The 21,494-nt window shown below is 37.6% G+C and overlaps 2 protein-coding genes across 2 annotated transcripts; one reads left to right on the forward strand and one right to left on the reverse strand.

The window, feature by feature from the left end:
* Positions 1-8,048: 8,048 nt before the first annotated feature.
* LOC103154391 (zinc finger protein Gfi-1b-like) lies at positions 8,049-14,146 on the reverse strand. The gene is made up of 7 exons (XM_007575657.2): positions 13,820-14,146; positions 13,448-13,551; positions 13,126-13,302; positions 11,363-11,592; positions 10,999-11,136; positions 9,865-10,030; positions 8,049-8,739 (listed from the first exon to the last, which is right to left on the reverse strand). Exons 2-7 carry the CDS (start codon positions 13,542-13,544, stop codon positions 8,561-8,563), a joined length of 987 nt encoding a protein of 328 aa, XP_007575719.1. The 5' UTR covers positions 13,545-13,551; positions 13,820-14,146; the 3' UTR covers positions 8,049-8,560.
* Positions 14,147-15,745: 1,599 nt separating this feature from the next.
* Positions 15,746-21,371, forward strand: LOC103154407 (hamartin-like). The gene is made up of 4 exons (XM_007575674.2): positions 15,746-16,075; positions 20,553-20,763; positions 20,838-20,941; positions 21,072-21,371. The coding sequence occupies exons 2-4, from the start codon at positions 20,655-20,657 to the stop codon at positions 21,354-21,356; spliced, it is 498 nt and encodes a 165-aa protein (XP_007575736.1). The 5' UTR covers positions 15,746-16,075; positions 20,553-20,654; the 3' UTR covers positions 21,357-21,371.
* Positions 21,372-21,494: the final 123 nt, after the last annotated feature.

The raw sequence follows: 21,494 nt of genomic DNA on the forward strand, positions 1-21,494 counted from the left end.
TCTACTAAACCAGCGGTGTCAAACTCATTTTTATTTTGGTCCATATCAAAAATCTGTATGTTCTTAAAGGGCCGGTTGTCCCAGAATATATTGATAAAACCCATTAAACTGTTAAAAAGGTCATTAACTAGCTGTTTGTTTCAGAAACGTGTTTCTTAAAATAAAATAACATTGAACGACTTTTCATGCTGATCAGTCCATCCAGGATTTCATGATTGTTTTTGTGTTTTTTTTTGCAGTAAAAATCACAGATTTTGTGGTGATAATTTAGAAATATTTGTAAGGAATTTTTACAATATTTATGCTAAACGTGACATTTTTATTTGCCAGACTATTTGGCCCCCGGGCCTTGAGTTTGACACATATAGTAAGTCATTAATCAGCATAACTACTCAGTAAATGTAACTAGTTACTACCCAGCTCCAGTAAAGCACTGACAGAAAGCCCAGCTGATTGTCACTGCAATCTGTTTGCCCAGTGGTGAAGATTTGCTCGATCTTTCTTGTCTTCCCTCTTTGTCTCAGTTGTCATCCGATGTTCACAGACATCCTCGTCCCGCAGCGTTTAGTCGCTATCTGCCCGCTCCTCCCCATCTCGCTGCTGCTGCAGCCGTTACAGCGTGGAGAGGCCATGATAAGGTTATCAGGCAGCCTGGACCGGCGGCTGCCGCCCGATGATTTCAACCCTCTGCTTTCACTCATTTCTTTGACTTCCCTCGCCACGTTCCGCTCTTTCTTCTCAGCAGCTGGGGTTTTTTATCAGTTGAGGAGGAAATCTGCATTTGGATGCATGACTTCGAAGTTTGAGACTCAACTTTTGAAGGCAAATGGATTATTATGTTGACCTGCAGGGCCGGAGTTAGAAGGAACTGGGGGCCTTGGGCTGGAAACGGTTTGGTGCCTCATCCACTAAAGCAGAGGTGCCAAACTTATTTTAATTTTGGGCAACATCAAGATCATATGATGGGATATTAGGGATACATTAAGGAAATTAAAAAATAATAAAATTGCAAAAACAAAGTCATGAAATTACAAGAAAAAAGTAATAATGTTACAAGAACAAACTTGTACAATGATATGTTTATTTTATTTTTGCAATACTACAAGAATAAAGTCTTTCTCATAATATTATGACTTTATTCTTGTATGAATTCTTCAAATTTTTTGACTTTGTAACATTTTTATGATTTTATGAGTCCAAATATGTAGGAATTAGCATGCTAGCTAACCATCATCCATTATTGTTAGACAAGTAAGCACAAAAAACACAACGCCTCATTATAAAATTCACAGGTCAGAACATAATACACATAGTTTTATTAAAATATGTCTGAAAACACATGCATTCAATAAAAAAATTTAATTAAATTCTGTGGGCCGCCCACAAAATTTTGAGCCCTGGGCTACTGCCCTTGTAAGCATTTTCTAAAGTGATCTGTTCCCATAGTTTACTGGTGCAAAACATCCGGCTTTTAAATCACCTAAAAACTGGAAATTAAAAAAAAAAAACTTAGAAACTATAGATGAAAATAAAAAAACATTTTATTTTGTTTTTGAAACAGAAGAATAAAAGAGATCGATTGGCTGCTATTCCTGAGATACTCGTAGTGAAATCATCATCTGTATTAGTACTGATTTAGTCGAAATATAGCATGCAACATGCAAAATATTTAAAGGCCTGGGGAAAACCCTGCGCCTTCATGTCTTAGATTTAGAAACTCTCCCGGATGAATCATAACAGGTTAGCTAACTTGGATGCAAAGTAATGGAGGCGCCAAAACAACCACAAATAAAAGTGAAGAAGTGTGGAGGAACTCTGGTTTGTCTGGTTTCTTCAGGTAGTTTGATGTTAACCACATCAGCCTCCAGAAAGATTAACACAGAGTGTCGTCTTACAACCACAGGCCACGCTTTTTGATTGGATTTTATGTGGTAAACCACATAATACATAACTGAAAGATGGAATGAAAACTGTAACAGACATCTGTATTCAACCCCCTTCCCTCTGACACCCCTAAAAGAAAATCTAGTGTACGCTGTAAAAAAAAACAAAAAAACAACACAAAACAAAACTTAAAAACTGTTTTTTCCTGTTTTCATGTCAATGCCAGTGAGATGTACTGTAAAAATAAAAATATTTTAGTTTTCAAATACCAGAAATGTTTGTGAATGTACCAGGAGAGAAGCTGCTAAAACACAGAACATTTCAGATTGGGGTTAAACGAAATGTGAATAAATTAAACAAACTCTTAAATAACAGTTAGTATGCATTTTAGAGTTGTTCCTGTAGAGCAGCCATACTGGAGTTTGAGGTCACAGTTGGTTAGAAAACTGACTTTCCAAGTTCAGACGTGTTCTGTTCTTGTTCTTAATTTCAACTTCCAAGAACTCAGAGAAAACAGCTGGTTGAAGCAACAAAGCTTAAAAAAAATGTTTATTACCAACCAAAGTTAAGTCTAGTTTTCAAGATTTGGGCTATATTTAATGCCCCCTTTATATAATTGTTTTTAAGTACATCTAATTGCCCCAATTTGTTTAAAAAAACACAACTAATTAGAGTTTTATTCAATTTTATCTTAATGCCATGACGCAGCTTTAAAGACAGGTGTAAACGTTGACAGAAAACACGTTAAGAGAGGTCGACAGTTTTTGTTTTTGTTGACTCCTAATGCTCAGTCAGGCGTGGACATTAGCTAGCGTCACTTAGCCGTCACCACAGGACTTATCTGCAGCAAGCCAGGACTGCAGGCCTGCATCACGCCCCGTACTGACAGCAGTGATCGCGCTGCGTCTTCCTGGCGTCACTCACACAAAGGAAATCTGCAGACAGTTACTTTTTCTGTTCAGGAGTGATGCTGGCATTTCATTTAACATAAAAAAAACACAAAAAACGTTTTGTTGTTTTTCTAATTTTATCTGTAAAATTTCAATTATTTGTGTCTTTATGTGTAGATAATTTGACCGTATTTTGAATAGTTTAAAGTGTTATTGGTTGGATTTCAAGTGCAGATATCTTGGTACACTTGAAATAAGACAAAACTAACTCACAAGTAACTTTTCAGTATAAGAGTTTCCTTGATATTGATAAAAAAGTTCTTGTTCAACTGGCAGATTATTTAACTTAACATATGGTAAAAATGTTACAAGTGAAATAATCTGCCAGTGGAACTAGAACAATTTCATCAATATTAAGGAATTATTTACATAAACCCTGACATCTTGCTGAAAAGTTTCTTGTAAGTTAGCTTTGTCTTATTTCAAGTGCAGAGTTCTGTTGGGGTTGCTAGGTAACGGGCTGGCCTTCCCTGGGGTTGCTAGGTAACGGCGCAGTGCCTGCTGGTTTGTTACATTACATTCCAGAGGTTTTTGAAACATTTAATTCAAAATCGACTTTGTGTTTTCTGTTTTTAGAGGCAGTTGACACCCAAATGTAAGTATAAAAACGTTAATTTTGTGAATATAGATGAAAAATAACTTAAACTTATAATATGGGTAAAATGTCTTGTCATAAGTGAAATAATCTGCCAGCGGAACTAGAACATTTTCATCAATATTAAGGAATAATTGCCTTAAAACTCAAATAAAAGTAAAAAGTAGCCATCCAAGAAAGTTAGAGTAAAAAAGTATTGTCTGAGTACCTGGTCAAATTATCGTTTAATATTTAGAAATTACATCATCAGATCGACCAAAATATAAAATATAAAGTGGACATTTTGGTATTTTAAGGACCAAAAATGATAATAATTCATGTAAGTGACAAAAATTAACAACAACATTTTTCCAAATCAGTTTCTTTCAATATAAAACTTCAGAAACTTTAACAGAAACTGCAGGTGTGTCTGTATCTGGTGGATTTTGGGCTAAAACATGTTTGGTTTCCATTCAGCGGGGAAAAAATCCAGAAATTTCACTCAAGTAAGAGTAGAAATATTTCATAATAAAATAAAAATACTCCTAAAAGTACAATTTTCCAAAAAAAGCTACACAAGTAAATGTAAGCAGTTACTACCCAACTCTGCTTGTAAGGTAGTTTTCTCTTATTTCTAGCATATTTATATATTTGCAGCAGAATCTCTAAAACTCCTTGGTGAGATTTTGTACGGTTTGACGACAGGAGCTTTAAAAAACAGTGATTCGGATTCCCAGCCGTGAATCTCTCCGGCTCCCAGCCTGGACTCCATGAATGCATCATTGGTGCCTGGGGCGTTTGCTCAGACACCCTTCACATCCTGCACGGCTTCCAGAGTACTGGCTGCGGCTCATTTGCATGGAGATTTGCAAAACAAATCCAGAACATCCTGCTCTATCTCTTTACCTGTTTCTGCCAGATAGTTTGCACACTTTGCAAAACTTTGGCTGTGTGTTTTATATTTCTGCTCCAGCTGGTCTGTAAGGAGAATAATGTAGCTCCATACATTGCATACACTTTCTGGACAAACAACACAGAAAGCACAACTTTAAACAATATAACCTAAAAAAGAAACGTTATTAACCCGCTGCATACCTAGCAGGAATGGCTCGGGGAACAGTTTCCTTCGGTTTTTCCCGTTTTTCCCCAGGCAACCCCCGGCAGCCGCGGCCCGCCCCTTCCAGGACTCGCGTCCTGTTTGCTCAGTCCCACCCTGGAGGATCTCAGGCTTTTGTTCTGCTGCTCACCTGTGCACCGTTTTGATTTGCTCCGTCTCCTCACACCGGGGTTCTGCAGCCGCAGTATGTCTAACTGTTCCCAAGGATTAAACCCTGACCCTGTCGCCTCTATTTGCCAACAAATTTTGCATACAGAGACCTCAGATTTGTTTGTCAGACGGTCCATTCTCAGGAATACTCTGATTTCTGCAGCTATGGTTTGCAGTCATGTGAACGGTTTCAGATTAGATTTGCAGAAAACTGGACTTTCTTCTTCACTGTTGGACAAAACTCAAATATTTTACATTTACAACACACAAGCATCCATTTTGAATTTGTAAGCTTGCAAGACACAGGCTAACAATTAAATAAAGGTTGATTTCATTCAAAATTTGGAAACATATCCAGAATTACTGGCTGTTTGTGGGATAAATACAGCTTCTGCATGTGTGTGAGAATCGGTGACCTGTTTAAAAGTAATGTTTCCCAAAGACAGATTGTGAATTTGCATAATTTCTCTGTGTTTTTTTTATTTATCTGGAGGAAATCAGTGTTGTGTTGTGTTGTGTTGTGTTGTTGTGTTGTGTTGTTGTGTTGTGTTGTGTTGTTGTGTTGTGTTGTGTTGTGTTGTTGTGTTGTGTTGTGTTGTTGTGTTGTGTGAAGGCCTCAGAGGTTTGCAGTTAGCTGAAGTGGGAAGAACAAAGTCATGGAAGAAAAGAAAAATGAGTTGTTTGGTCAAATAAGGTCAGTTCGGACCACAAATATGTGGGAGAACACTTCAAAAACACAAAATCTTGATAAGTATTTTTTGTCTAGTTTCTATATATCTTGAAATATGATAAAACTAAATTACAAGTCAATTTTCACTTAGATATAAGAGCTTGTTTTAAGTCAATAATTCCTTAATAATATTGTTGTAAGTTCCACTGGCAGATAATTTCACTTATAGCAAGAAATTTTACCCACATTATAAGTTATAAGCACTTTTACATCCATATTAAGGAATGTTTACTTATAGGTTACTGATTATGCAAAATTCACATTTTGCATGTTTTTGTACTTTCATTTTGGTTCCTTCTGCTTCTAAAAACAAACCAAGCGTTTGTATATTTTTTTAAAAAATACGCTCTGCCATTTTTGGGCAGGATCTTCATGTTTTTTGGTATCTGGAAAATGAGTCGTTTCAAAAACCTGAGTAATGTAACGTCACAAATCGGCAGGCACTGACCCTTCACCCAGTGACTCCAGAGAAGCTCAACCCGTTCCCTAGCAACCCCAGCAGAATTTCACCCGTTACCTAGCAACACAGACTGTACTCCAGGATGTTTGGTCAGCTGGTTTTACTGCTGTATCAATTCAGTTCAAATTCAGAAATATTTTATTGATTCTTGTAATTCATATTAATATAATAAGAGTTATTGTAGATGGTGATTGCTGATGAGGAAAGATCTCCTGTAGCGGTTTGTATTACAGTGAATCTGAAGAAGCCTCTGACTGAAGACACTTTGTTTTCCTAATACAGATTCATGAAGAGGATGGTTAACGCTGTATGCGCTGCACAATGGCTGCTGGAAGACACAAGTGTATTGTTGTTGACTAACAATCAGATTTAACTTGCTGCATTCTTGTTGGTTGTGCAGGAGGCTTCACTTCTGCTCTTCAAAGATGAATAGCTGTAAAGAATTTTATTATATATCTGTTTGCAGCCGTTTTAACGTGTGAGTGTAAATGTTGAGTTTGTGGGTGTGGCCAGCGGCAGCTCATTAAAGTGACAGAAGGCCTTAAAATAGCTAAAATCTCATTATGCAAGAATAATTTTGTTAAAAAAGAAAAGTAACAAACAGCAAGAAAAATTAGCTTAGTTAGTTTTGTCTTATTTCCACTTGACTAAGACATTTGCACTAGAAACTAGAGTAAGAGTACCTGTTAGCATGTTTTTTCAGTGCGAGGCGTTCTGTGGATTTACCGACTCGTCCTTGTTGAAAGGTGAGCGTCGTTTCTGCGCCGTCCTCCTCGTCAGATTTAAAGGCCGTTCCTGATGATCTGATTTGCCTCCAGCAGCTTTGGTGTTTGAGGAAGGCGGCGTTTGTTGCCGTTTGTTTGTTGTAAGTAAATTCAACAGACTGGAAGGGTGGGGTGGCAGTTAGCTCAAGTAATCAATCCCTTTTCCACACACACACGTACACTCATTAATCCTTGTTTCCCAATAAAACCAAATGCAGAATTCATGAGCTTTCCTCTGATTTGACTTCTGCTTTTTCATGTTTTCGAAGCCATTCCTGAACGCTTCCCCAACTTTCCCTTCCTGCTGCTTTCTAGTCCACTATCAGGCACTGCGTGTGGATTTGCATGACGCTCCAGGTGTGTTATTTGACTGCAGGATCACTCTGGTCACGCAACAGATTTTCACCCGACTTAACAGTCCTGTAGGAATCCCACATCCTGCTTTAGACGAGAACGTCGCGCAAAAACAAACAAAAAATACAAGTGTGTGGTTATGAAACACGGGTTATTATCAAAAAGGAAAAGCAAAGATTTTACAGGATTGCAATTTATATCAATTTGTTTATTATCCCCAACAACCTGAATCATTCAAACACTGCAAAAATTACAAAATACTACCAAGTATGTTTGTGTAATTTCTAGTTCAAGTACATGTAAAATAAGACAAGATTAACTTCCAAGTCATTTTCAGCAAGATAAGAACTTAAGTAAATAATTCTGTAATATTGATTATAAAAATGATTCGCTCCACTAGCAGATTACTACATTCTTCCAATATTATATGTGAAATAATCTGAAAGTGGAACTTGTCATTTTTTATCAACATTACAGAATTATTTACTTAAAATTAGCTCCTGCATCTTGCTAAAAAAAGTTACTTTTAAGTTACTTGCAACCAGAAGTGAGTAGAGTAGAACTACTTCAACATATTTTACTCAACTTCTCAAGTTACAGTAAAAAGTATTTGGTAAAAAGTTACTCAAGTGCTGAGTAACTGATCAGATTATCAGTCATTTAATATTTAGAAATTACATCATCAGATGGGCCAAAATATAAAGTTAAGTGGAAATCTTGGTATTTTAAAAACCAAAATGACAATAATTCATATAGGTAACAAAAAAAATAACAAAATCAGACAAAATATTTTTTTCCAAATCAGTTTCCTTCAATAAAAAACTTATGAAACTTTAACAGAAACTGCAGGTGTGTGTCTGTCTCTGGTGAATCTTTGGTTTAAACATGTTTGTTTTTCATTCAGTGGGTAGAAAATCCAGAAGTTTTACTCAAGTAAAAGTAGCGATACTTCATAATACAATTACTCAAGTAAAAGTGTAAATAAAGTACAGCATAATAAAAAGTAATTATTTTTCAAAAAAGTTACTCGAGTAAATGTAACTAGTTACTCCTTAACTCTGTTCAAAGTGAAATAATCTAAATAATCTTTTTCTATAAGTTAAAATGTTTTATTTCACTTATTAAGGAATAATTGACTCAAAACCAGCTCCTATTTCCTGTAAGTTTTGTCTTATTTCAAGTGCAGAAGATTTTTGAAGAGTTCCTTTGGGGTTGCTAGGTAACGGGGCCCATCTTCCCAGGGGTTGCTAAGTAACGGGGCCCGTCTTCCCAGGGGTTGCTAGGTAACGGGGCCCGTCTTCCCAGGGGTTGCTAGGTAACGGCTGATTTGTAACATTAGGTATTTGAATTGAAACTAGACTACAAAACTTGGTAATATTTTGTTGTTGTTTTTTTGTAGTGACCAGAAAATAAATACAAAATTAAACCAATTTTTCACATTCATACAGACATTTGATTTTAAAGATGGATTCCTATATATTACATTTCAGTTTGCCTGAAGGAGTCCTGCCATCCCAGACACACCTGACACTCGTGGTTTTAATAGAAATCTAATATGTACAAACATTCGGGCGCCTTCACTTCATGCCGTGCTGACTCTCGTGATGCCGGCGCAGATCCACCTTTCTCTGGAAGCCCTTTGAGCAAACATCGCACCCAAACGGTTTGAATCCCGTGTGCTTCCTGCTGTGGGTGATCAGGTTGGAGCTCTGGCTGAACGCTTTGCCGCAAACCTGGCACTTGTGCGGCTTTTCGCCTGCGAAAATAAAAAAATTATTTCACTTTTTGTTTTGTTTTTTTTACCCCTTGACTGATTTGATTTTTCCTTTAGTTGCAAAAAAATCAGAGTTGCTTAAAAACAGCATCAGATGTTTTCACCTCACAGGTAAAGTTTCTATTAGCGACCAATCGAGAAGAATCGTGCCATTGTTCAGATTTGTAGAAGCCATGCTGTCAACAAATGTCAACTGAACAGACTTCCTTTTATAGAGTGTAGCGCGAAGCAGGAAAACCAGACATGCAAATTGACGGGATATTTGTTTAAACTTCTTTTTCTGATTTATCAGCAGCTTTATAACCTCTGGAAACAATTCCTCCCTGCTGCACCTGGAAAGTCGCTGATATCATCAAGCACATCTTTGGACAGAAACGAATCCCAAACTGGAAATCAAATTAAAGCTACAAATGCAGTGTGGATGGAGTGTTAAGGCAAGACTAAGAAAAAATAACAAATAAAATAACAAAAATAAAGTCATAATATTACAAGAGTAAAGCTGAAATAATATGAAAATGAAGTCGTAATATTATGAGTGTATTTTTGTAATTTTATGACTTTATTCTCGTATTATTTCAACTTTTTTCTCATCCGACTTTATTCTTGTAATCTTTTATTTTAAAAGATTACAAAAATAGACAGAACAAATAAAAGTGTTCTGTCCTGTGAATTGTACAGTCCTAAATATTGCATATGATCTGAATAATTACAAAAAAACTATTTTAAAATGATAAATTAACTTATTTGTGGTAAAATCACAAAACTGTTGTTTTTAGCTGCAGATGAATCTTAATCAAGCTACAAATCATCAAAAGTTCACTAAAGGATTGATGTGTTATTGCATTTTAGGTAATAAATTGTTTATTTTCTTATTTTAAAAAAGGATTTTAAAATGTATTTCTAATAAAATAAAAATCAGCAGAGTGTGATCATCTTTTATCTGATTCATCGTCGGAATAATCGATTACTAAAATAATCGTTAATTGCAGCCCTGAAAAGTCTAATATTTTCAAAATATTGCACTTTTTCAAACGGCTGATAACTGAATGGTTGATGCTGTAGCAGGTTGAGTCCAGAACAGAGTGGGAGGATCTCCGCTGTAATTACCTGTGTGGATGTACGTGTGCTTCTTCATGTCCGACTTCTGATGGAACCGTTTCCCGCAGTACTGACAGGGGTACGGTCTGGTGTCGGAGTGGATGAGCAGGTGTGTCGACAGCGTGGAGGAGCGCTTGAAGGATTTACCGCACATCTTGCAGTCAAAGCTTTTTTCCTGGACATACAATAAAATGAAACAATTTAGCCCCGTTTGATAGTTTTTATAAGTAATAAACTGCGACCTTTTAAAAGTAGAACTGCAGGATTTATTCTGCAGTTCTACTGCAAACATCATTTTTTGCATAAATCATCTGAAATTCCTCATGCAAATGTCTCTGTATTAGATTCAAAACATTACGTTTTCATGCTAACTACTATTAGCAATCCAAGCTAATAGTACATTTCTAATCATTTCTATGAATAAAAACACATAAGAACCATGTTAACAAGTTGAGATTTCAGCACAAAAACTGTTTTTGTAACAGTAAAATTCTGGCAACCACAGCTGACGGCATTTTACCATAAATGACAGATTTTTTTTCTTTTTTTACAGTGTATAGCTGTATAAAACTCAGATTAGCTGGGTGAGCTTTGACTTTCCCAGTCTGTTCTTGTTTTTCACTGAAAAATCCGATTTCCAGGTACAAAGAAAACGCACTATTACTATTCAAAATGGCTGCCAGGCTTAAAGATAAACCAGGGATACACCATTTATTGGTAGCACTTTTAAAACCAGTATCCCACTGTACAACCTCTACTTGTGATTTTTATAGTGCTGAATGCATAATTGGATATTTTAATTAATGTTTAAGTATGCCATTGTTGTTTATGCTAACTTTTGTTAGCAGCACAAAACAATATTAATGTATTTAACTGATTTTAACACAAACAAACAGTGTATAACTATGTTGATGACAGTATGGTAGATGAGATGAAAACGATCAGAAGTATAAATAAACGGCCTTTCACCATTATTCGGCAGCCATATTGAATTTTCACTTTCAATGGGGTTTAAAATAGATTTTTCAGACTTAAATCAATAATTTCTTAAATAAATGAAGCCTGGCAACATACTACTGTTTTCTCAGTTTTACAAGATTACAAATTTTTATGAAATCTGAAGTAATGTGTGTTTTTGTTTACCTGGGAGTGAACGTTCATGTGCTGCTCCAGGCTCACAGCGTGCCCAAAGGTTTTCCTACAGATGCTGCAGCCAAAAGGTCTCATTCCGCTGTGCGACCGCCTGACATGAACCTCCAGTCCATGAGAAGTTGAGAACACCTGAACAACAAAAAACAGCAAAAACAACCTGAGTAAATTAAAGGCAAATGTTGATTTTATTTGCTAACAGAAAACATTTACTCAAACCCCTGAGCCGCACTTTGGACACCCCTGGGTGGAATCATTTGTACAAGACGAGGTTGGTTTTGATTGGCTCTTATTTTAATAAATGAAATCATCATTTTAAATATTGACATTCCATGCAGTGATGAGAAAAGCTGCCTACTTTGTCGCAGGTGATGCAGTGGTAGGTGTTGGAGGTGGGGGAGTAGTGCGTGCTGCAGTCCAGCGGCTGCTGCGGCGGCGGACTGCGGCTGATGTGGCCGCCGTACAGGCTGCTGGCGTGCTGCAGCACCGTGGGGCTGAAGCTCAGCTGCCGCAGCTCGTAGGACGACGACACCGGCTCCCAGGCGTACGAAGGCTTGTAGTAAGGTGGGAACTCGGCCATGTGGGGCTCTGACACAGGGAGAACAAGTGGAGAGGTGAAATATTATGTTTCCCTTTACAGGTTGGGACACAAAACATGTTCATTACAGTTTGTGCACAAAGTCATTCTTTGATAATAAGATTTCAGCTTTCCAGCAGCCATTGTACAGCACACAGAGCAGTAAAACCAGCTGACCAACCATACCGGAGTTCCGCTTGAGTTGCTAGGTAACAGGCTGGGGTTGCTAGGCAACGGCGCAGTGCCTGTGGATTTGTGACGTTGCATTCCGGAGGTTTTTTGAAATGGCTCATTTCGGGACACCAAAAACAATTAACTTATTGCCAAAAAAAAAACAACTGCTAAGTATTTTCCTTAGAAAGCAGCTGAGAACTAGATGGAAGTACAAAACGTTTACATAGTGTCAAATTTATTCTTTAAAAATGGGACATTGGATATCATTTAGCATTTACATGCAAATATATGAGATTATAGCCAAGTGACTAATTTTCATATCTAGTTCCACTGGCAGGATGATGATAATGTAAAGTTTAATGAGAAGAAAAGAAGAACAAGCAGAATCAGACTACTGCATAAAACCTTTTCACTGAACTCTGATCTAGAACCGCACAGCATTCTGGGAGATGTAGGCGTACAGACTTATAGCCGCTCAACCTCTCTCAGCCAGTTAAGTTTGTTTGGTGCAATCAACTAACTCACTCACTCTTCGGTTACCTAGCAACAACCTGCTGGATAACAAGTAGCAGTTCCAGGTTTCACCATAACTGCTTAAAACTAAACAATAACTGCGGATAAAACAGGAAAGACCTCAGTTTGGCAGCATTTCACACATTTAAAACACAAAAACTACTCAATACATAGTTTTCATGTGACGTCACACCTCCGTGAACTTTGTAACTGACAGCCATGTTGCCAGGCGGTTGCTATGGAGTTTCTATGACAACGATAACAAGCCTCAGCTAACTCTCGACTTTTCCTATCTAACTTACAAACAATAAAATACATTACAACTACTTGAGTACTCTACAGATCTCTGTGTAATACTAAGATAAATATCTGAGATATTTACTGTTGTACTGCTGAACTAGCAAAATTAGCTTAGCTAATGTAACTTTTATCTGCTAGCTAACACCGACATGTAGCCTACGTGTTTGTTACTTCATTTACTTTGCCAATCACCAGAACCTTGTTAATCTGAAGAGTTTGCATCCTTTACAAATCCGTTTAAACGTTGATTATTTTGTACTCAATTTTTGTGTTAAATAGGCTGCTAACTGTATCATAGTATGAAATCGGAGGAACATCTCCGTTTTATACGGGTCAATCTCTCTCAAACTGGTCAAGAATGTTCACATATTTTCTTTTTGTTGATCTCAAGCCGCTATGCTTTACGCTGTGTTTGCCTATTAAGATGGCGCGGACCACTTCCGGTTCAGACTTGTTTGGAATTATGTATATGATTATTTATATCAGCAGATGTGAAACGCTTAAAAAATCCGGACAGGCCCCTGCTAATGTAAAGCTGGTCTGGTTGAGGTACCGACCTGTCAGGTAGTAGGGCTGAGAGGGCGCCAGCGGCGGGCTGGCCGGCTCTGGGTGAGCAGGTAACGGACACTGCGGCTCTGAATCCTCCGGAGGGGAGCACCGGTCTGCGGACAGGGAGGGGCCCTCAGACAGGGGCTCCTCTGATGAGTCTGTGCTCTGCAGCTGCGACGGGACTTCTGATAAATGCACAAGAAATAAACAAAACAGTTGAGCACATTGCAAGCAGCTTTAATTTTTAATGCGTGCAACATTTAATCAAATGTTTATTTAGCGAAGAAAAGGTGATGCATTTTCCATTTAAAGTTTCAGATGAAGTCTTACCCTGGTCTTCAGACTCCGCCGGCTGATCCTCTTCATAAGTGCGATGGATGTTATAAGAGGCGCACCGTTTGTTTTTCACCAGAAATGACCGCGGCATGTTGATTCTGCGTCGCAAAAATAGCACACAAAACGTTTTATATTTGTTTTTAAATAAAATTAAGTATTCTAAAATGTCATTATAATGTTAAATAAATATTTAAGCTACACATTAGAATATGTTTTTTAAGGTTTTAGAATTGGTTAGAGCTAAAATGTAACTTTGAAGAAGTTTTTATTCTTGTTTACCGAAAACAATTAAAGATATTGTTGTTAACTGCCTGCTTGCGTTATTATACAATTTATGACAATGTGCAACAGTTGGCACCGACTCACCGTTAATTGAGCCCGAATTAAAACAACAATAATAAACTTTATAGATCCAAAATGCGTCGCAAGGGAAAAAAAAGAAAAGAAACACAGAGAAAGAAATCCGTTTCCTAAAAGTTGCAGGCGCGTTAAGCAGAGTAAGAAGCATCATCAGCGCTCGCAGCTCGGTCTTTTTCTCCCCTCCCTGATTTTCAATCAGATAACTTCGCAGGGGAATCTGACTGTGGTTTCAGCCAATGAAAAGGCCAAGCTGCAGGTGGAAATTTGCTTAGAAAAACAGCGGCCTTCGGAACAGTTATACAAAACAGCCGCGACTGCATGAGGGGGAGAGACTTTTTTAAAAAAAATTACACAACAGCACGTTAAATATGCGAAACAACAACAAAATTAAATAAATCCTGCGTAATTAATTAAAATGCAGAAACAAGAACAACAAAAACTTTACTTCAACTTTTAAAAGAAATCCCTAACGCTTTCTGTTTGGTTTACTGGATTTACACAAAGTAAAATAAAGTAAAGTTGTGTGTAAGATTTACGAGTCTTAATCTTCCACATATGTAACTTTAGCGCCTCCAAAGATACACATACCAAACCAGGCTGCTTATCCAAGCACAGCTAACTGGTGGTTGCTATGGCGACACAGAAACACAATTTATTCAGTCAATTAAATTAAAAGTTCATTTTAATACTAATAATAACCACAACCATCATCATCTTCCTCTTCTTAGTCATCATTATTATTTGTGAGAGTTTCGGTGTAAGAAGGACAAAATTAAGTTTGAGTGCAAGAGCGACATCTAGTGGACAGAAATATCAACGTGCCACATAATATAATATAATATAATATAATATAATATAATATAATATAATATAATATAATATAATATCACGTCATAAATTACTATAAATTAGAATGTTACTGCAAATATCGCAATGTTTATTTCAGTAACTCCATTATTCAGTGAAGCAGATTATTTGCACACATTTGATGTCTTTAAGTCTTTATTTCTGTTAATTATAATGAGTTTATGCTACGGTTAATGAAAATACAGCATCAGACAAATGTGGCGATATAATGCTGCCATCATGTGAACCTGATGTGATGCACAGTGTATTAGTCTCAGTCTAAAGTTAAATTAAGAGTTCATGGTGAGATAAGTCAAATCTGGCTTCATTTCAGCGAATAAGTAAGAACTGATAAATATTTCAGTCTCTGTGTGCAAAAATGATCGAGACAAAAACTGGCAGCTGTAAAGGCAACATAAGGTGTTTTTATTTAGGGTCCATAATATATAAGCATTAGGATTGGTATTCTGACTTTAAAATCAGAACTCTAGTTTTATTATGAAATTTAAAATTTTATTATCAGAATTCTGATTTTATTATGATACTTTAATCAAAAAGATTTTGGACTGGAATCTCAAAATTTTGACTTTAATCTCACATAATTCTAACTTTATTATCAAATTTCAAACTTTAATATCAGACTTTTTTGCTTCAACCTCTGAATTATGACTTTAATCTATGAGAAATCAGACTTTAATCTCAAAATTTTGATATTAATATCACAATTCTAACATTATTATTATTATTATTATTAAAATTTCAAACATTATTATCAAAATTCTGAGTTTGATCTATGAGAATTCAGACGTTAATCTCAGAATTAAGACTTTTCTCTCAGAGTTATGATATTTTGTTGTCGGAATTAAAACTTTAATACCAATTTTCAAACTTTATCATCATAATTTTGACTTTAATCTCACAATCCCGACTTTAATTTTGGAATTTTGACATCAAGATTTCAGATTTTTTTTTCTACAGTGGAAATAATTATCTTCTGCCACACTAACAAAACCCACACCGACGTGTTTCTGTAAAATCTTATTTAATTTGCTTTTAAAAAGTAAAACTAAATCGCGCGTGCGCTCTCGGCATGTGGGTCACGCGAAGCCGCATTACACACAGTTCAGCCCTTCAGCAGCAGCGATGGGAAAACAAACTTTAACTGCGCGACAGAGATAAGAATCAGCCGCTATCCGTGTGGAAGCTCGAGCGGAGTGTCGTCTGTCGGGATTACGATGATTTTCAGAAGCTGTCCCGGTTCGGTGCTGGTGGAAAAGCGGCAGCATTGAGGCGCAGAGCCGCTCGGAGTTGCGGGATTAGTTCGCTCGCAGCCTGACAGCGGAGGCTGACTGCGGTGGGATGGGCTGTGAGGTGTTCAAGATGGCGGCGCCCTGTGGAGTGAATCTACTCTAACAGGTAAACAGCTCCACTTATTTGTGAATAATCCGGTTTGTTATCAGCGGGTTCCAGCTCAGATGTTGCGTTGGGTTCAAACCGAACCGATCTGGCCGCTGTAGGTCGAACCGAGCCGGACTGACATGGAGAATAAATGTTGCTCGGAGTGTGGGTCGCTGCTCCCAGCTAACGTTAGCTGTCGGCGCTGGGTTGACTTGTGTTTTTTTCCCTCCTGGACAGACCTGGTGATGGATAGAGTTGATTTTTCAAAGGTTATATCTTGGTTTTATCTTTATTTATGTATGTTTTGTAAAATCGCTGCTCGGCGTGTCACGGAAAAGAAATGTTCGTGTTTTAGAAGCGGGTAAAGTAAAGCCAAGCCTGCCCATTGTTCTCTGCGAGTTGTTTACGACAAGCAGCAGCAGCAGCAGTCAGTGGTCAGTCTTCATGCAGCAGCGGCTCCTCTGCCTTTCTGACTGAACCATGTTGCATTTAATGCATCCCAATGCTTGACTTTACCTTAATCATGCAACCAGCTAGCAGTAAATATTCACGGATTTTTGTTGTTGGTTTCTTCGAGTTAAAGCCATCAGGATGTTTTTGCTAGAGCCTGCAAAAGAATTCAAAATTCAGTGCGTTTTCAATTCATTTCAACAATTATTTCTTTATTTTTAAGGGAGGGGAAAAAATACTGTAAACTTCTATGATTTAAGTGTCTTTGGTAGCAGTCAGTGTTGCAGCAAATCTAAAGACACTTCTGACTGAAGATTTTCGATATGACAGTCTCATGACATGCTAACAACTCAGTTTCCCAACAGAGACAGTATTTCACTAACATGACCTGGATGACATCATCAGCTGTTAGGAAGCTCTGCTAATCCACCTCATTTGCTTTTGCTTCTCCTCTTTAAACTTCTATTTGGTTTTATGGTTGCTGTTATGGTTCTCTTTCTGCTCTGCATCCATGATGTCTCCTTTTCAACTCCTCTGGGATTTTTGGGTCGTAGTTCAGGCATGATTTGAGCTTATGAGATGCTAATCAGCAGCCTCCAGTTGTAAAATTGATGCCTTGTTGCCTCGGTTACGCATCATAACCTTTTTCTGAAGGCAAGAAAGTAAGAGCAAAAATACTTCCAGCTGCACAGCATTCAGTAATTATCCAAACATACAGCGACTTGACCAAAAATACAACCAATCAGAGCTAATGTAGCACCGCTATTCTAAAATATATGTTTTTTTATTGAACATTTACAACAAACTAATAGAAAATAGAAACAAATGTCACACACCTTGACAGCTTTAAAGTCACAAAAATGGAAACAACTTTCCAGTAATGCTAAATCTGGATTACGGATATATATAAAACTACACAAGTGCACATTTGTTGCTGTCCAGTCATACCTAATATCCTGTGTGGAATAAAGTTTTCAATAGTTTTGAAATGAGAAGGGAAAGTTTTCCTCCTCGTGTTTGAGATCTTTCTGGATGTTGGATGTTTTGAAGTGGATCTGCTGCAGTTCTGCAGGTTCCCAACATAATGAGACCCTAAAAACACCCAGAGAAAGCTACAATGATCAAAGCATGTTCATGTGTTAGAAAGGCCTAGTCAAAGTCCCGGCTTAAATCCAAAAAGGAAGCTTATTAGATGCATCCTTGCCCCAACAAGCTAAACGTTTTCAGCTGCTCTGATCGCAATAATATCATATTAATCCAAGTACACCCTCTCCTAGATGAAAATAAAACTTTAATTTCTGAAAAATATTTAACACTGGAGCTGGAAAACAGTTTAAATACCCAAATAAATAAACAAACAAAACAAAACATGGATTATGGATTCTCTGTCACCAAAATTGTTTCAAAAATGATTAATTGTTTAAAACTGAAATGTTTGACACAGTTGACTGTGAAACCATTTATTCCTCATTCATGAAGAAAACCTCAAGATATTTTGACTCTAATGGAAAAGACTCAGTGCTTCGGTTTAGGATTTTATTAAACCTCCTTCAGTTGAATAAATGGCTGAGAGCAAACGGGGCAAATAACACAAACAGAAATGTTCATTCGATTTCCCAAACAAAGTTTTTCATCTTCTTTCTGAGTATCCATTGAGCAGTATGACGGCTCGTTAGGGCCACTGAAGTAAGAAAAAAAAATTAATTTAGAAAAATTTCTAGAAAAAAACAAGGACATTTTTGAGCTCCAAAAGTGAAAAAAATTGCTAAAAAAATCTCCAAAATTTTGAGATTAATCTCAGAAAATTTCAAGAAAAAAAAAATCTAATTTCTGAGTTTGTAAAGTCAAAAATGTGCGGGGGACAAATTTTGAGATTAATCTAAGAAATTTTCAAACGTTGAAAAATGGGTTAAATAGCCAGAAACTTTGTAGATTTTATTTTATTTTATTTATTTTTTTTCAAAATTTTCTGAAATTCAAAAGTTGAATATTTGTGTGAGAAAACTCAGTAATGTTGAGATTAAACCCAGAAATGTTGAAGAAAAAACAAAGTTTCTGAGTCTAAAAGTTGGAGATTTGTTAGAAATTTTGAGCTTCCAGATGAACATTTTTGAGTTTCAAAAGTCGGAAATTTTCTGAGTTTCAAGAGTTTAAACTTTTTACACTTTTTGAAGCTCAGAAATTTCCTTGTTCATTCTAGTAATTTTCTGAGATCAATCTCAGAATTTCAGCGTTATTCGGCCGACATTTACTCCTTTTCATTGGTTTTCCATCGACAGTAGCCCCAATTCGCCGCCGTCTTCAGCGGCTGGCGTCTCCCGCTCAGATAGTTATCGTTTCCAGCGCCTCCCTGGCCGCGCCGGCGCTGCATAAAGCGTCTTTGTGCGACGCAGAGCATTCCCCGGCTGCCTGAGATCACATTGAGCGTTGCTCATGTTTGTGTCTGCTCTCCTCGCCCGGACGTCCAGCCACATGAGTCAGCAGTCGATTGAAACAGAGGGACGATTGAGCTGCGGATGCTGCGCCGCATCAGAAACAAGCGCTGAGCTGATTGGTCATGGAAGAAGCACAGCTGCATTTGAAGAAACTTTCAGTTGATGGTCATGTTTTAGCAGCTTTCTCTGCTCGGACGTTTGGAGTGAGATCTGAGGAGCCGATGAGATCGGCTTGAGCTGAATCATTGTTCCAGGTTGGTGATAAGCTGCCTGGCATTAATGAGCTGCCCGTCAGGATTACACTGCAAATCTGCTGCCAACAGAATATCTAATCTTTGTTGATATTAGAAAACATCCAGGTTGTTAATTTTGATCTTCAGTTCCATTTTCCTAAATGAGGCCAAGGAAAGTTGGTGCCTCAGGAAAAGAAACTAAAGGCCTGGATTTATTTTATTAATCAAATCAAAGCAGTTTTTATCTGCCAAATTATCAATCAATACCTCCTGTTTTTTGCAATTCTGCAATTTTTAATGCACAATTTATTGCACATTTTCTACAAATGTTTCTACAGAAGCGTTTGTTTTAAGTGATGCTAACTCCCACCTGCAGTATTTCTTACTTCTACTACTCTGCTGCTCCAGCCTGACTTGATATAAAGTTACTGTCTGTTCGGCATGGTGACTAAAAAAATCACATTTACCGTCTAAAATAGGCGTAAATATTCCAAAATTACTTATAAATATTTCCAAACTAGCTTCACAAGTTCAGTGATATTCTAAGGAAAAATCACCAAAATGGCAAAAACCTGGAGGGACTGATTACTGGGATCAATCCATCAATGACAGGAAATAATTTCAAAATGCAACTCAAAAAAAAAAATATATTTTTAATTTTTTTACAAATTAAAATTTCAGAACCCCAAAATTCAATTAATCAATTTAAATTTAATCAATTTGGATTAGGACAAAAATGACTAATAGGGTTAATCATAATTAACCAAAATTTTATTCCATCTTTAAAGGTTTTTCTTATGTTAAAAAATTAATTCAATAATTTTTTTGCGTCTTTTAATGTATTTCTAATATTTTATATATAAAAAAGGCTCAAATGGATGAATGAAAAATCTGTAGAATGTGCCATTTTTTTAAATCAATCAATTAATCGCTAATTGGAGTATACAAACTAAAAAAATCCATTTGCTGAAAGAACAACATATTCAGAGCAGTAAATAAGACAAAACCGTAAAAAAATAAACATTTTGTATTTATGATTTAAGAAAAAAAAAACATTTGTCTCTAAATATTATTTTTCCCAAAACTCCTCAGATTGCGTAGTGTTAGCTTCCGGTGTAAAGAACGCTGTGGTATCGCATTTAAAATGTTTTTCTTATTTTAAAAAACGAATTATTATATAGAAAATGTTTAAGTAGTTAAATGAGAAATCTGTAGAATGTGCCAATTTAAAAAAACGATTGTTAGAATAATCGATTTCTAAATTAATCGTTAGTTGTAGCTCCTGTCTGACTGTGTGCAGAATCCTCTCAGATTTTAAATGACCCAGAGACGTTCTGGATCCGTTTCTGACTCTGGGTTTGGGTTCTGACCCGCCAGCGGTGCCTGGAGACTGTATTGGTGGGCGGGCCCCAGGAGTCCTCCAGGCAAGCCGGGACTGACACTGAGAGAAACGCGGCCTCCACCTCCAGCACTGCCACCATGGCCAGGGAGCAGCCCAACGTCGGGGACCTCCTCCCGCTCCTGGAGACCTCCGACCTCCAGCAGCTCGAAGAGATCCGGAGCCTCATCAACGAGCAGCTCAGCACCGGTGGGTCATCCGGCTCCGTCGACCTGAGCAGAAGTAAACGAACGAGCCGGTTAAAAATGCTGCTTCCCTTCCAGAGCGAGGCTCCATGCTGCTGAACGGGTTGGTGGACTACTTCCTGGAAACCAACTCCGCCCAGGCCCTGCATATCCTGTCCTCAGTCAGAGAGCCGCATGACAAGGTGAGAGTCCGGTTAGTTTGTGATTAGCTCTGGCTGTTGCTCTCCTTTATTCCTTTAAGCATAAAAACCATCTGTTTTTTTGCTAACTTTGCTTGTTGTAAACACATCCAACCGTTTGTCTGCCGCCCAGCACCTTCTGGACAAGATGAACGACTGTATGGCCAAACCAGCTTGCCGGCTGCCCACCCTCATGCTGCTCGGCCACGTGGTCCGAAAGCAGCCGTCCTGGATCCACAAGATGGCCCGCTACCCTCTGCTGCTCTCCCTGCTGAAATGCCTCAAGGTGAGCCGCCATGTTGGCACGAAGCAGCAGGGCGAGATGGTTTGGTTTGTTATGATGATCGAGATTCTCATGGAGTTGTTGGTTTTTGGTGGCAGTGAGAACCAGAACCGTCTTCCTGTCACTCTGATTTAAACACCAAGGTTGGTCCTTCAGAATGGAGAGTCCTGATTCTAGAAGACACATTTAGGAAAGTCAGGTTATTAGCCAAGGATGGATGGAGGGATGGATGAATGGATGGATGAGTGAACTGATGGACGGATGGATGGATGA

The sequence above is a fragment of the Poecilia formosa genome, unplaced genomic scaffold, assembly GCF_000485575.1.
Source record: "Poecilia formosa unplaced genomic scaffold, Poecilia_formosa-5.1.2 Scaffold385, whole genome shotgun sequence".
Lineage (NCBI taxonomy): Eukaryota > Metazoa > Chordata > Actinopteri > Cyprinodontiformes > Poeciliidae > Poecilia > Poecilia formosa.